This window comes from Phyllobates terribilis, unplaced genomic scaffold, assembly GCF_046119375.1.
Source record: "Phyllobates terribilis strain yellow unplaced genomic scaffold, ASM4611937v1 Scaffold_5__5_contigs__length_657084704, whole genome shotgun sequence".
NCBI classification, from domain to species: domain Eukaryota; kingdom Metazoa; phylum Chordata; class Amphibia; order Anura; family Dendrobatidae; genus Phyllobates; species Phyllobates terribilis.
This window is the reverse complement of record NW_027362765.1, coordinates 8,603,604-8,618,279: the sequence shown is the minus strand read 5'-3', so window position 1 is coordinate 8,618,279 and position 14,676 is coordinate 8,603,604. Positions and strand designations below refer to the sequence as shown.

The 14,676-nt window shown below is 43.0% G+C and overlaps 1 protein-coding gene across 3 annotated transcripts in view; it reads left to right on the top strand.

Annotated features, from left to right (window-relative positions):
* Positions 1 to 10,757, top strand: part of LOC141271742 (uncharacterized) — a 41,372-nt gene extending 30,615 nt beyond the window's left edge. For 2 of the 3 annotated variants that reach the window (XM_073681837.1, XM_073681838.1), the window contains 6 exons: positions 792 to 940; positions 1,070 to 1,249; positions 1,333 to 1,456; positions 1,568 to 1,665; positions 1,864 to 1,954; positions 6,501 to 10,757. In XM_073681837.1, the coding sequence (XP_073537938.1) occupies positions 863 to 940; positions 1,070 to 1,249; positions 1,333 to 1,456; positions 1,568 to 1,665; positions 1,864 to 1,954; positions 6,501 to 7,705 (1,776 nt within the window). In that variant the 5' untranslated portion in view covers positions 792 to 862 and the 3' untranslated portion in view covers positions 7,706 to 10,757. Of the gene's footprint in view, positions 1 to 749; positions 941 to 1,069; positions 1,250 to 1,332; positions 1,457 to 1,567; positions 1,666 to 1,863; positions 1,955 to 6,500 lie in introns of all 3 variants that reach the window. The other variant, XM_073681840.1, reaches the window with a different exon arrangement.
* Positions 10,758 to 14,676: the final 3,919 nt, after the last annotated feature.

Sequence of the window (14,676 nt, the reverse complement as noted above, 5' to 3'; positions counted from 1 at the left end):
TCTTTGGAGCCAGACTGCTATTAGGTACCAAGGTGAGATCCTCAGACCCCTTGCAAGACCATATGCTGGTGCGGTTGGCCCTGGGTTCCTCCTAATGCAGGACAATGCCAGACCTCATGTGGCTGGAGTGTGTCAACAGTTCCTGGAAGATGAAGGCATTGAAGCTATGGACTGGCCCGCCCGTTCCCCAGACCTGAATCCGATTGAGCACATCTGTGACATCCACCAAGGTCACGTTGCACCACAGACTGTCCAGAAGTTGGCTGATGCTTTAGTCCAGGTCTGAGAGGAGATCCCACAGGAGACCATCCGCAACCTCATCAGGAGCATGCCCAGGCATTGTAGGGAGGTCATACAGGCACGTGGAGGCCACACACAATACTGAGCCTCATTTTGACTTGTTTTAAGGACATTACATCAAAGTTGGATCAGCCTGTTGTGTGTTTTTGCACTTTAATTTTGGTGGTGACTCCAAATCCAGGCCTCCATTGGTTAATAACTTTGATTTCCATTGGTGATTTTTGTGTGATTTTGTTGTCAGCACATTCAACTTTGTAGAGAACAAAGTATTCAATGAGAATATTTCATTCATTCAGATCTAGGATGTGTTATTTGAGTGTTCCCTTTATTTTTTTGAGCAGTGTATATAGGTTTTATTAGTAGATGTAAAGAAGAAAACTAAATACTGTAAAATTATAAATCTCCTCATGTTTTCCCTGATTATCTCCAGTAATTGTATTATTACACAGGATTTTTAGGATGTTACATCGGCTCATCATCTTCTCGTTCAGGTCTCTACAATATCGGATCCTCTCAGTAAAATCTTCTATACAAGAGAATTTTCCTGATTTATCCATCAAAGATGGAAATGGACAAAGACAAGATGGTGGAGAGGATATTACACCTCACCCTAGAGATCCTCTTCCGGCTTACTGGAGAGGTGAGAGATTCTGATGACGTCACATTACATCATTCTTATCTATGGGAATAACAGATGGACAGAACTGGAGAGGTGAGGACTCTGGAAATGTCTGTAGTGAGATTTATTATTATGTCTCTCCATAACCAGGATTACACAGTAGTGAAGACGACCTCTAGTGAGCGTTGTCAGGCCCCTGTGTCTGAGGGATGGGTGAGACCCCAGAGCCCAAACATTGGGCCTCCATCTCACCCCCTGATGCATGAGAACATCAATCGCCAGAAGATCCTAGAACTCACCTACAAGATGATTGAGCTGCTGACTGGAGAGGTGACACTGCTGGGAATGCTGGGACATTATACAGTAACGCTATGAAGGGATCGGTGGGGTAACGGTATTATTGTATGCGTCAGGTTCCTATAAGGTGTCAGGATGTCGCTGTCTATTTCTCCATGGAGGAGTGGGAGTATTTAGAAGGACACAAAGATCTGTACAAGGACTTCATGATGGAGGTTCCCCAGCCCCTCACATCACCAGGTAATAGACAGGACTAAATACACACGGCCTATAATTATCTGTATGTAAAGAATGAATTCAGTCCCTGTATGTGTTTCCTCCTAATTCAGTCCCTGTATGTGTTTCCTCCAGATCTATCCAGTAAGAGGACAAGACCAGAGAGATGTCCCCATCCTCTTCTTCCACAGGACTGTGAACAAGAAGATCCCAATGTTCCTCAGGATCATCAGGTAGATGGAGAGAAGGTGTCATGAGATCTCCCTTATGATGTGTAGACAGCTGTGAAGGTCTTGTGTTCAGTCTTGTTTTATCCACCATTATTATATGTTTTATACTTGTGTAATGAGAACGGTGGAGATGGCAGGATTAGAGCTGATCATAGATGGGACTTCTCCATCTGTCTGTGACTTTTACAATATTTGTTTTAGGGTGAAGATCTGACCCATATTGATACTACAGAGACATATGTGAGGGGTGATGAGCGGTGTAAAGAGATGATTCCTACAGATAATCTCCCAGGTGAGTAGGAACCACTAAATGCAGAGAAGTCACAGATTCATCTCAGTCACCGGCTGTGGCTGCTTTATCGGTTGTGTAGTGCGGCCATATCACAATCGTGTGATCACCATTTTGCCTCTAGACCACAACATTCTCCTCCACCAAAACTGTTCAAATGATTTTGGGCATTGAAAGCCCTTTTCTATAGAACTTATAACCTGGAGGATCTACCTACCAACTGAAATTAGAAGACGCTGACCCTTACCTCCTCAGATCTGTAAACTACAAAACCAGGTGACAACGTACATAGAATGTACAGACAAGTTAGAAAATCACTAGAAGAAAATATTATGATGGGCCTGTAAGAGAAAGTGGAGGGTAAAGATGCTGTTGGCTTCCTAGGACCCTGATATCTTATTGGATGAATCTACCTTCTCTCCCTTCTGTGCTGCTGAATGTGCTCATATGGTCCCTACAAGACCAGGTCCAGTCTTTCTGGCCAAACTTTACTTTTATGATCGAAAACATTAAATGTACAATGAGGGTCAAGTGTGAATTTCTGTACAATAACAACAGAGTTTCCCTTTATCCTGACTTTTCAATTTCTTTTAAAACCGACTAACTTCATACAGGATCGCGATTAACTATGCAAAAAGCATTACACCTGTGCCATGATATACAGGTGCTTCTCAATAAATTAGAATATAATCAAAAAGTTAATTTATTTCAGTTCTTCAAAAAAAATGAAACTCATATATTATATAGAGCCATTACAAACAGAGTGATCTATTTCAAGTGTTTATTTCTGTTAATGTTGACGATTATGGCTTATAGCCAATGAAAACACGAAAGTCATTATCTCAGTAAATTAGAATACTTTATACCACCAGCTTGAAAAATGTTTTTAAAATCCGAAATGTTGGCCTACTGAAATGTATGGTCAGTAAATGCACTCAATATTTGGTCGGGGCTCCTTTTGCATCAATTACTGCATCAATGTGGCATGGAGGCGATCAGCCTGTGGCACTGCTGAGGTGTTATAGCAGCCCAGGTTGCTTTGATAACAGCCTTCAGCTCATGTGCATTGTTGGGTCTGGTGTCTCTCATCTTCCTCTTGACAATACCCCATAGATTCTCTATTGGGTTAAGGTTAGGCGAGTTGCTGGCCAATCAAGCACATTGATACTGTTGTTTTTAAACCAGGTATTGGTACTTTTGGCAGTGTGGACAGGGGCCAAGTCCTGCTGCAGAATGAAATTTCCATCTCCAAAAAACTTGTCGGCAGAGGGAAGCATGAAGTGCTCTAAAATTTCATGGTAGATAGCTGCGCTGACTTTGGTCTTGATAAAACATAGTGGACCTACACCACCAGATGACATGGCTCCCCAAACCATCACGGATTGTGGAAACTTCACACTAGACCTCAAGCAGCTTGGATTGTGGCCTCTCCACTCTTCCTGTAGACTCTGGGACCTTGATTTCCAAATGAAATGCAAAATTTACTTTCGTCTGAAAACATCACCTTGGACCACTGAGCAACAGTCCAGGTCTTTTTCTCCTTGGCCCAGGTAAGACGCTTCTGGCGTTGTCTGTTAGTCATGAGTGGCTTGACACAAGGAATGCGACACTTGTAACACAAGTCCTGGATAAGTCTATGTGTGTTGACGCTCTTGAAGCAATGACTCCAGCAGCAGTCCTCTTCTTGTGAATCTCCCCCCAAATTTTTCAGTGGCCTTTTCTTAACAATCCTTTCAAGGCTGCGGTTATCCCGGTTGCTTGTGCACCTTTTCCTACCACACTTTTTCCTTCCACTCAACAGCCAGCTTCTTTAGCAATGACCTTTTGTGGCTTACCCTCCTTGTGGAGTGTGTCAATGACTTCCTTCTAGACATCTGTCAAGTCAGCAGTCTTCCTCATGATTGTAGAGCCTACTGAAACAGACTAAGGGACCTTTTTAAACGCATAGGAGGCCTTTGCAGGTGTTTTTTGTTAATTATTCTAATTTACTGAGATAATGACTTTTGTGTTTTCATTGGCTGTAAGCCATAATCATCAACAATAACAAATAAACACTTGAAATAGATCACTCTGTTTGTAATGACTCTATATAATATGAGTTTCACTTTTTGTATTGAAGAATTGAAATAAATTAACTTTTTGATGATATTCTAATTTATTGAGAAGCACCTGTATCTCTAAGCTGTGCGAGGCTGATAGCTGTAATATACTGTAATATTTACACCTGTATGAATGTGTTGGCATGGCTCGAGCCCTGGTATGTTGGATTCACTTCACGTTATAAATTCCATTATGTTTTCCAATCCTAAGGAATTCAGATTACTGCACAATCTCTCCTGAAACGGGGGCACTAATACTTTCTCTACTCTTCTGGTCAGGTTATTGTAGCTCCAATGGTCCACCATAAATAAGTGTAAGTCCGCTTTAACTTTGGAGTTCTCCCCTCATACATATGTTCTTGTTGAGGATGTAACATATTTTTTATGTCTTTTTTTACAGGTTCATTCTGTATGATAGTTTGATTGTGGTGGGATCGGCCGGCCTCACTTATGTGAATCTCTAATTCTTTAATCTGTAGTCTTTAAAAAAAGGTCTCCATTACCTCTTCACAATGCCCAAGGTCTAAATTTAAGACACCTCAGCTCTGCAGTATTATAAAAAGTTCATTTAAAATGTCTAATATTTCTTCTTGAAACTCATCTGATCTGAAAATATTGGCACTTAGCGATAATTTAGATTGCCAATAGCCACATACTCTAATTACCCCCCAGAGGTTTCACCACTATTTACTCATTTTTTTACTAAAGAAGACTGTTCAGCTTGATTTCTTCAGTTCTTCAGTAGATGTGTCTTTTGGTCTAAAGTCACAGTTTTTCCCATCACCCCTTTAACTTCTTTTAAGGAAATCCCTCATCCCCTGGGAGATTCGAGACCCCTAATATGGGCATACAGGTTATAGAAAAGTAAATCTATACATACCTGTATGGCCCATAGTAGAGGTCTGCTTGCAGTGAAATGGAGTTTTATAAAATCTGTCTTCACATGCTTGGCGTCCCCTGGACACCAAGAAATCCCCGCCTGTCTGCTTATTTAGCATGCCCCCCCCCTGCACGTCACAGGGCCCTGTGATGTGCGCTCTTGTCACTCACTTCCCACACATGCGCAATACGAAGCTCACATCAGGAGAGCTTTGTTTCCTCCCGGCCCGTTTTGTCTCTGCACTGTTCTGCAGTGTTCTGGTGCACCGGGGAGGCTGCTTCGGGGAGCCTGCGCACCAGAACACTGCGGAACAGTGCAGAGACGAACGGGCCGGGAGGAAACAAAGCGCTCCTGATGTAAGCGTCTTATTGCGCATGAGTGGGAAGTGAGTTAGACCAGTGCACGGGAGGTGGGGAACATGGACGTGCAGGGGAGGTGGGGAACATGCTAAATAAGCAGATAGGCGGGGACTTCTTGGCGTCCGGGGGACGCCAAACATGTGAAAACGGATTTCATAAAACTCCATTTCACTGCAAGCAGACCTCTACTATGGGCCATACAGGCATGTATAGATCTACTTTTCTATAACCTGTATGCCCATACTATAGGTCTCCAATCTCCCAGGGGGTGGCAGATTCTCTTTAACCCCTCTACATGAATCTAGACTTACACAGAGACCCGTAGGCTTGGGCCACGTTGTTACCTGCTGTTCTGTGGTGTGAGATGGGAAGAATAGTCTGGTATTCGGGTCAGAACTAGGAGGGCAGAGAAAATACAAAATCAGAAGAAACAAGTAGTCAGTAAACGGGCCGGGGTCACAACAAGAAACAAATAGACAACAGCTTCCGGCAATATGCTTCCAGCTTTAGTAGGGTGCGGTGTTCTCCAAATGGCTGAAGCTGGGAGCAGATTGCTCCAGCTGGACAGCACACACACCCATACTGTCAGACTGGATAGTACTACTGGTCCCAGGCTCCCTAATCTTAGTGGCTGGACAGAGCCTGCGCCACCAGAGCTTCTGGTTCTGACGTCTCCTCCATCACCAGCGCCGCCTGCAGAATGAATAAGGCGGCTCCTGGTGAGAGAAGCAGACGTCGCAGGAGCAGATCCCAGAGGAGATGGGACACACCATTTGCTGAAACCTTGATATGACAAAATGAAAGAAAACCAGAGCAGTAGAAATCCCTATAAAGTGACTCCATCTTGGAAATTATAACCTTCAGGGAATTAATCTATAGGAGTAGGGACTATTTTGACTCCACGGGCACTTTCCGGAAATTAGCACGCAGTGGATGTTGGAGAGTTAAAATTGCAAAAATGCCATTTTATTACCCAACACACAGTGCCCAGATAAATTAAGTGGGTTCTTCTCACTATAGTAATGCCAAATACATGAATGCTAAATGTGGTTTGGGCACAGTCTTTTAGACTGTGAACTGTCATTGACTTGGTGAATAATTCTTTTTTTTTTTTTACACAACTTGCCATTTTTACATACACTTTAAGTAAAAATGTTAAAAAATGTAAGAATATTTTATTCAAAACTAATACTTAATTTTATTCTTGGCAGATGACTGTACCAGGACATCAGAAGAACAACTGACATCTTCAATTTTTAAATCACATGAGGTTGAGATCCCACAAGATACAATTGAAGTGAATGCCATTACTCCAGATATACCATCATCCCTTCACAGCAAAGATCAATCATCTAATCCTTTGAAGCAGGTCCCTTCTTCTGATTCATTATCGACTACTAAGGAAAATCAAAGTTACAAAATAAACATTAAAAAACAAACTGCTCCTAAAGCAAAGAAGTCATTTTCATGTTCAGAGTATAGAAATACTCTTCTTAAACAAGAAAAAATTCACAGATCAGATCTTGTGAGGCACCAGAGAACTCACAAAGGGGAGAAGCCTTTTTCATGTTCGGAATGTGGGAAATGTTTTAACCAAAAATCAGCTTTAGTTATGCACCAGAGAACCCACACAGGGGAGAAGCCTTTTTCCTGTTCAGAATGTGGGAAATGTTTTAACCAAAAATCAGCTTTAGTTATGCACCAGAGAACCCACACAGGGGAGAAGCCTTTTTCCTGTTCAGAATGTGGAAAATGTTTTAGCCAGAAATCAGGTTTGGTTATGCACCAGAGAAATCACACATGGGAGAAGCCTTTTTCCTGTTCCGAATGTGGGAAATGTTTTAAAGATAAATCAGATTTGGTTAGTCACCAGAGAACTCACACAGGGGAGAAGCCTTTTTCCTGTTCAGAATGTGGGAAATGTTTTAGCAAGAAATCAGGTTTGGTTCTACACCAGATAAATCACACAGGGGAGAAGCCTTTTTCCTGTTCAGAATGTGGGAAATGTTTTAACCAAAAATCAGCTTTAGTTATGCACCAAAGAACCCACACAGGAGAGAAGCCTTTTTCCTGTTCAGAATGTGGAAAATGTTTTAACCAGAAATCGGGGCTTTATAGACATCACAGAACCCACACAGGGGAGAAACCTTTTTCCTGTTCAGAATGTGGGAAATGTTTTAACCAAAAATCAGCTTTAGTTATGCACCAGAGAACTCACACAGGAGAGAAGCCTTTTTCCTGTTCAGAATGTGGAAAATGTTTTAACCGGAAATCGGGGTTTTATAGTCATCAGAGAACCCACACAGGGGAGAAACCTTTTTCATGTTCAGAATGTGGAAAATGTTTTGTGAAGAAATTATCTCTTTTGAGTCACCAAAGAAGTCACACAGAGGAGAAACCTTTTTCATGTTCTTAATGTGGGAAATGTTTTACATGGAGAACAATTCTTAATAAACATCAGAGAAGCTACAGAGGGGAAAAGCCTTTTTCATGTTCAGAATTTTGGAAATGTTTTAAGCGAAAATTGTATCTTTTTAAAGGGGTTACTAAGAAAAAAAACAAAATAAGTCAGCTCAACCATTGAGGAATCCAAAGCTCAGGAAACCAGCCGTGCAGCAGGAATACAAATCAAGAGCAGAAAAAAATCCAGCTTCAATGACTAAAGACCTTACTGTCTGAAACTTGTCTGCTAGAAAATATTTCCCCCTCTAGGGGTTGTAACATCCATGCTGTTATCTCAGGTTTTTTATATTTACTTAATAAAGCAATGTTTTTAGAGGATCATTGAAGCTGGATTTTTTTCTGCTCTCAATTCTTAAAGGGGTTGTCCTCTACTTGGACAATGCTTTGTCATTCCTCATGTTTGGCCTCGTTAAATGTGACGCCAGCGCTGATTGGGCTCAGGGCTCACATGGCGTAACAACCCGACCTGGGCCCCGGGAACACAAGTGCTGACACCGATGGAACGGCACCAGTATGGAGTTTTGTATAATTCTTATAATAATTTTTGTAATCAGTATATCGTTTATCCATTATGTATATATTCAGTGTGTTCATTAATAGAGATTTGAATCCTTAGTTATAGAAATATAGGTTTATCAAAAGATCATAACAGGTCTACTTTTCAGTCATGCTCTTTGCGGTCAGAAGCATCTAACATTCTGAGATACAGTGGTGTAAAACAAAGTGTTTGCCCCGTCCTGATTTCTTATTCTTTTGCATATTTGTCACACCTAAATGTTTCAGATCGTCAGATGTAAATCTTAGACAAAGATAACACAAGTAAACACAAAAAGCAGTTTTAAATGAAGGTATTTTATTATTAAGGGAAAAAGAAATCCAAAGCTCCAGGGCCCTGTGTGCAAAAGTGACACCACACACACACACACCCCACTTAAAACCTAAATTAACTGTGGTTTATAACATCTTTGGGAATCTGAGTTAAATTTCCCTAGCCACACTCAGGCCTGATTGCTGCCACACCTTTTGTCAATCAAGAAAATACTTTAATAGGAATTGCTTGACGAAGTGAGGTAGACCAAAAGATCCACAAAAGCTAGACATCATGCCGCGATCCAAATAAATTCAAGAACAAATGAGAAAAAAAGTAATTGAGATCGATCAATCTGAAAAAGGTTATAAAGCTTTTCTAAAGCTTTAGGACTCCAGCGAACCACAGTGAGAGCCATTATCCACAAACGGCAAAAGCATGGAATAGTGGTCAACCTTCCCAGGAGTGGCCGGCCGACCAACATTACCCTAAGAGCGCAGCGGCCACTCATCCAAGAGGTCACAAAAGACCCCACAACACCATCCAAAGAACTGCAGACCTCACTTGCCTCAGTTAAGTTCAGTGTTCAAGACTCCACCATAAGAAAGAGACTGGGCAAAAATGGCCTGCATGGCAGAGTTCCAAGACTAAAACCATTGCTAAGCAATAAGAACATAAATGCTTTTCTCAGTTTTGTCAGAAAACATCTTGATGATCCCCCAAGACTTTTGGGAGAATACACTGTGGACTGACGGGACAAAAGTTTAACTTTTTGAAAGGTGAATGTCCCATTACATCTGGCGTGGAAGTAACACAGCATTTTAGAAAAGGAACATCATACCCTCAGTAAAATATGGTGGTGGTAGTGTGATGATCTGGGGCTGTTTTGCTTTTTCAGGACCTGGAAGACTCGCTGTGGTAAATGGAACCATGAATTCTGCTGCCTACCAAAAAATCCTGATGGAGAATGTCCGGCTATCTGTTCGTGACCTCAAGCTGAAGCGCATTTGGGTTATTCAACAGGACAATGATCCAAAACACTCCAGCAAATCCACCTACCTCTTAATGGCTTAAGAAAAACAAAATTAAGACTTTGGAGTGGCCTAGTCAAAGTCTTGACTTTAAGCTGATTTAGATGCTGTGTTATGACCTTAAATGCTTGGAAACCCTCCAATGTGGCTGAATTATAAACATTTAGAAAAGATGAGTGGCCAAAATTCCCCCAAAGCGTTGTAAAAGACTCATTGCCAAACTGCAAACGCTTGATTCCAGTTGTTGCTGCGAAGGGTGGCCCAACCAGTTATTAGGTTTAGGGGGCAATCACTTTTACACACAGGGCCCTGTAAGTTTGGATTTTTTTTCCCTAAATAGTAAAGACCTTTATTTAAAAACTGCATTTTGTGGTTACTTGTGTTATCTTTGTGTAACATTTCAATTTGTTTGGTGATCTGAAACATTTAAGTGACAAACATGCAAAAGAATAAGAAATCAGGAAGGGGCAAACATTTTCACACCACTGTATGTGTAGAAGCCGTAACCGTATCTTTTGAAACACAGTATGCTTAGAATATTATCTATAGTCGGCAGCGAGTATTGGTTTTAGCTGCCTGTCATATCTGATTGTGTATATTTTGCATTGCCTGTATAAGCTTGATCGGAATGAATTAGCGTCAGACAGCCTGCTGAGCATCTCACTTGTCTGCTTGTTAACAAACAAAATAAACAGATTTTTACTGCGGACTTCAGGATGATCTCCTATCTCACTTGGTAAAAAGTGAAATTCTCCTGTCAATAATTGTTTTTATTTTAACAGGGTCAAACATGTGGAATGTTTGTCCACTACTTGTACAACCCCTTTAAACGTCAAAAATCCCACAGCGGGAGAAGTCATTCTCATACCAAGAGTGTGAAAAATGAAAAATTAATTACTGGAAAATCAAATTTTGTTAACCATCAAAAATGACTCAGATGGGGAGAAACTATATATGTTATTGAGAAATTGTACAAAAACATATGACATAATTAACCCCTTAATGACCACCAATATGTCTTTACTGACCTGAGATATAAGAGACTAGCGTCCTCCAACAGGTGACAATCCAGCTGTACACTATAGCTGACAACTTGCTGCATTGGCCACAATCAGTGTTGGAACCGACCATGACCGTTTAACTCCTTAGATGCTGCTGTCAATAGTAACTACAGCAATTAGATGATTAAAGGGAAGGGGCCATAAAAAAATGTAAACAATTTAAAAAAATTAAAGTATTAATTTTTTGATTTTTTTAAAAATATTATTTCTTTTTAATGAAGTAAAATATTAATAATTTAACAAGGTTTGGTATTTCCACTTTTAAACACTAGCGGGAGCAGCTGCTGAAATTTGCCATGAAAACCTAGTGTGCAACTAGCTCACATTACGACTGCAGTAAATGTGGGCTGGATCTGCTCTCATGTGTGTCATGTCGCTCCTCTCCTCCCTTTCTGGGTGTTTGTAACAGGATAAGAGAGGATGACGTTTAGGATCACAGTGTGGAGCCATTTTGTTGGTGACTGCCAGTGATGCTGACAAGTACAGTGTCACCGAGGACGGCCGGCAGCGCCACTTCTGTTAGTGCTGCTCTCTGTGTCATAAGCTGGGGTTAGATACTGGCGTGGTAGCCCTTCCAAGAAGAGCTAATTTGGATTGAGATAATTATCTTCTGCCATTTTTGGTTCAAATTAAATAAATACGATGTATTGGAGAAAGAAAATAACAGACAGCCAGTGTCTTGAGTGTAGAATTCTAGTCTGCCCTCAGACCCCAAGCAACAAGTACTTTATTACACCCCCAGAAGAAAGGGGTGACGAACATTACCTAAGAAAGAAAGTATTTTAATTGGAAATAACAATCGTCCTTGAAAGCAGCTCTGTCTAATTTACTATACTTTTAAAAACAAGGAAAGCTTAACACGAAGACAGCGCTATATTTCATACAATGCCGTGTTATCGCTTTTATGAGTAAGGCTGAGTTCACACGATGCGTTTTTCATGCGTTTCCGCGGCGTTTTTGCAGTTGCGTAAACGCCGCGGAAACGCATGAAAAACGCATGGTAGAAGGGAAGCAATGTTCCCCAATGGAAATCCGCATGTGCTGTGCCCATGATGCGGATTTTTCCGCAGCGTTAACGCTGCGGTCAAAAATCCGCAGCATGTCAATTAATTTTGCGGAAACGCGGCGATTTCGCCGCCATTGACTAACATTGAGCCGCTTCAAATCCGCAATTATGTCAAACTACTAGCGGAAATGAAGCGCATTTTGATGCGATTTTGAATCACAAGACTGCAGCAAAAGGGAAGTGACCTCATGTGGGGGCGTTCCTGCCATCCCATGAGCATCCCATGAGCATCCCATAATCCAGGAAGACGAGAATCCCAGACCATTCCCATCTTCCTGGATCATGGCTGAGCCCCTGGGATGCTACAAGAGGATGGACCTGAATGTCCCGCTCATGATTAGTGTGGTAGGTGTCTGCCTTGTGTGTGCCGGTGTGTGCGGGATGTCTGCGGGTGTCTGTGCGTGCAGGCAGACATAGGCCGATGTGACACTACTACTCCCATCGGCCTATGTCTGTCCCCCGTCCACTCGTGGCAGCAGGATCAGCTCGATGGGAGCAGTAGTTCCCATCAGCCTGATCCTGCTATTTAAATTGCCCTACTGTGTTGGCCCCCATATAATAATATTTATAAATATACATACATATATACATATACTTTTTTGTATGTCTCCATATATAATTTTTTTTGACAACCTTTTTTTTTTAAATTAATTTCAGTCCCCATTATTTCCCCAATAAATTTTAAAAATATTGGTGGCCAGTGGTTAGCTAAAAATAAATTAGTTCATACATTACCTGTCCCCGCCGATCGCCACCTAAAATAAAGTAAAAAATAAAAAACTACACCTATACTCACCTAGACACCTAATTCCCCGAAGCCATCGATCTCCTGTAATAAAATATAAAATAATAAACCACAACCTTATCCTTACCCCTCCGTAGTAGTCCACGAGTGTCCCACAATGATCTCCAGTTCAGAGCAGCCACATAGAATGTGACCGCTCTGAACCGCTGCCGCCGCTAGAATGACGGGGCCGTAAGGGTTCACCGGAGTTCAGGCAGCGCTGCTCCGGTTAGCTGCTTTACGGCCCTGTTGTACCGTGAGAAATTCCCACGGTACAGCACTGCCGTAAAGGAGGTCTGCCTGAATGCACTCCGGTGACCTCAGTCAGGGCTCACGCTGCCGGGAATGGACGTGTTCCCGGCAGTGTGAGCTTACAGCAGCCATGCACAGCTGTCGCCATCTCCAGATGTGACAGCTGTGCATGGGAGATCAGCGCAGGAACGTGGACAGGTAACTATTTTTTTTTAGTAAACTAAGAATTAAATAAAATGGTGTGTTTTATTTCAAATAAATTATTTTTTTCTGGGTGTAGTGTGTTTTTTCTTTTTAACACTTTGTAGGTTAGTAATGGGGGTGTCTTATAGACGCCCATCATTACTAACCTGGGCTTCATGGCAGCTGGCGCTGACATCAACCCCACCACTATTACCCCCTGCCACCGCACCAGGGCAGCGTGGAAGAGCGAGGCTAAGTGCCAGAGTTGCCATACTGTCCCCCGGAAATGGGATGTATGTAGTGCATGCAGCCTACTGAGCTCAGTCCCACACTCCATCCTTACCCGGGAGTGGAATACCACACCTCTGGGTCGAGGTGCAATATCCCTGTAGCAGCCGAGTCCTCAGGGTGCTACATTCCCCCCTGGTAAATCACAGCACGCCCTCGGGCTGTAAAAGAGCAAAACATAAAAAACATACAAAATTTTTAAAGTGCACTACATATAAAATATATAAACAGTAACCTTCAATCATCCCTTTATGGGAGGTACTTCTCTTTTAAAATGTTACGGACACATCATAAAATAATATTAACTCTTTCAGCATAATAAAACTTTTCATATAAAACATTTTTGACCTCTGGCCACTTGTGCAAATTGTGACCAGGTAAGTGCCACAGTCTCTTGTAGAAAAAACAGTTTCCTATAAAACCAGTAGGGGGCGCTTTAAGAAGCGCAACTATTTACAAGGGATATGGCCGCTCTCAGTCCTCGGCCAGTGGGGAAAAGGGATGGCTGCTCACAGTCCTCAGCCTGTGGGGAGATGGGACACACTGGAACAGTTCACACTTGTCCCAACGGGACCTTATTTTAATTAAGCAGCATGGCATATACCCTTACGGGTAACTATATACAGTTTCAGTTCACCTCTTAATGGTGACGATGCCCTCCTGCTCCTTCCTGAGGGTAGGCTTCAGACCCGTCCGGGTCCTCTTGTTCCTCCTCACACCGCAGCTCCTCTTCCGTCAGGCGATGTACATGAAGGGCATAGGGTCCTTTGGCACACTGGTGCCGGGTGAAGGTGACCTCGTCACCCAGGTACAGGTCACGACCACGGTGTCCCTCCGGTAGGTGAGACTCGACATCTCTGCGGGTTACAAAAACGTCACCGGGGGTTTTGTGATCCCTGATGAAGCCCCAACCGTGCTGCAGTTGGAATTTAATTACAGTCCCGGTGGCACGGGGACCGTGGGCTGCACGGGGGTTCCGTCGGGTCCGGCTTTTCTGATCTGCACTCCGGATTTGCAGCCGCTCCTCGCGGACCCGCCTCTCTCTCCTTTCTCTGTCGAAGACCTCTAACTGCTGCCGGCAGCACTCTGCACGCTGGGCTGCGGCCGCCCGGGTCTCTTGGGTGAACCCGATGAGGTCTTCTCCAGTGGGGTCCCACGCGAACTGCGCCTCCTCCAACGAGAGTGGGGTGATCTTGGCGGGCGCCGGAGCCGGGATCAGGGGCTCATCCAGAGGCCGTTCCCTCCGGAGTCGGGGATTGACGAACTCCGGTGGCCACACAAAGGGCTGCCTATCCGGGCAAGTATGCTGGGTAAACAAGTCTTCTCCCAGGGGTAGCATGATGGAGGTTGAGGGCGCGATGATTGCCGCGGCGCCCGGGGGCACTCTGAATGTGAAGGGCACTGTGGAGACGGCTGCGCCCGGGGGTACTCTGCCCTGCGACCAGGCTGAT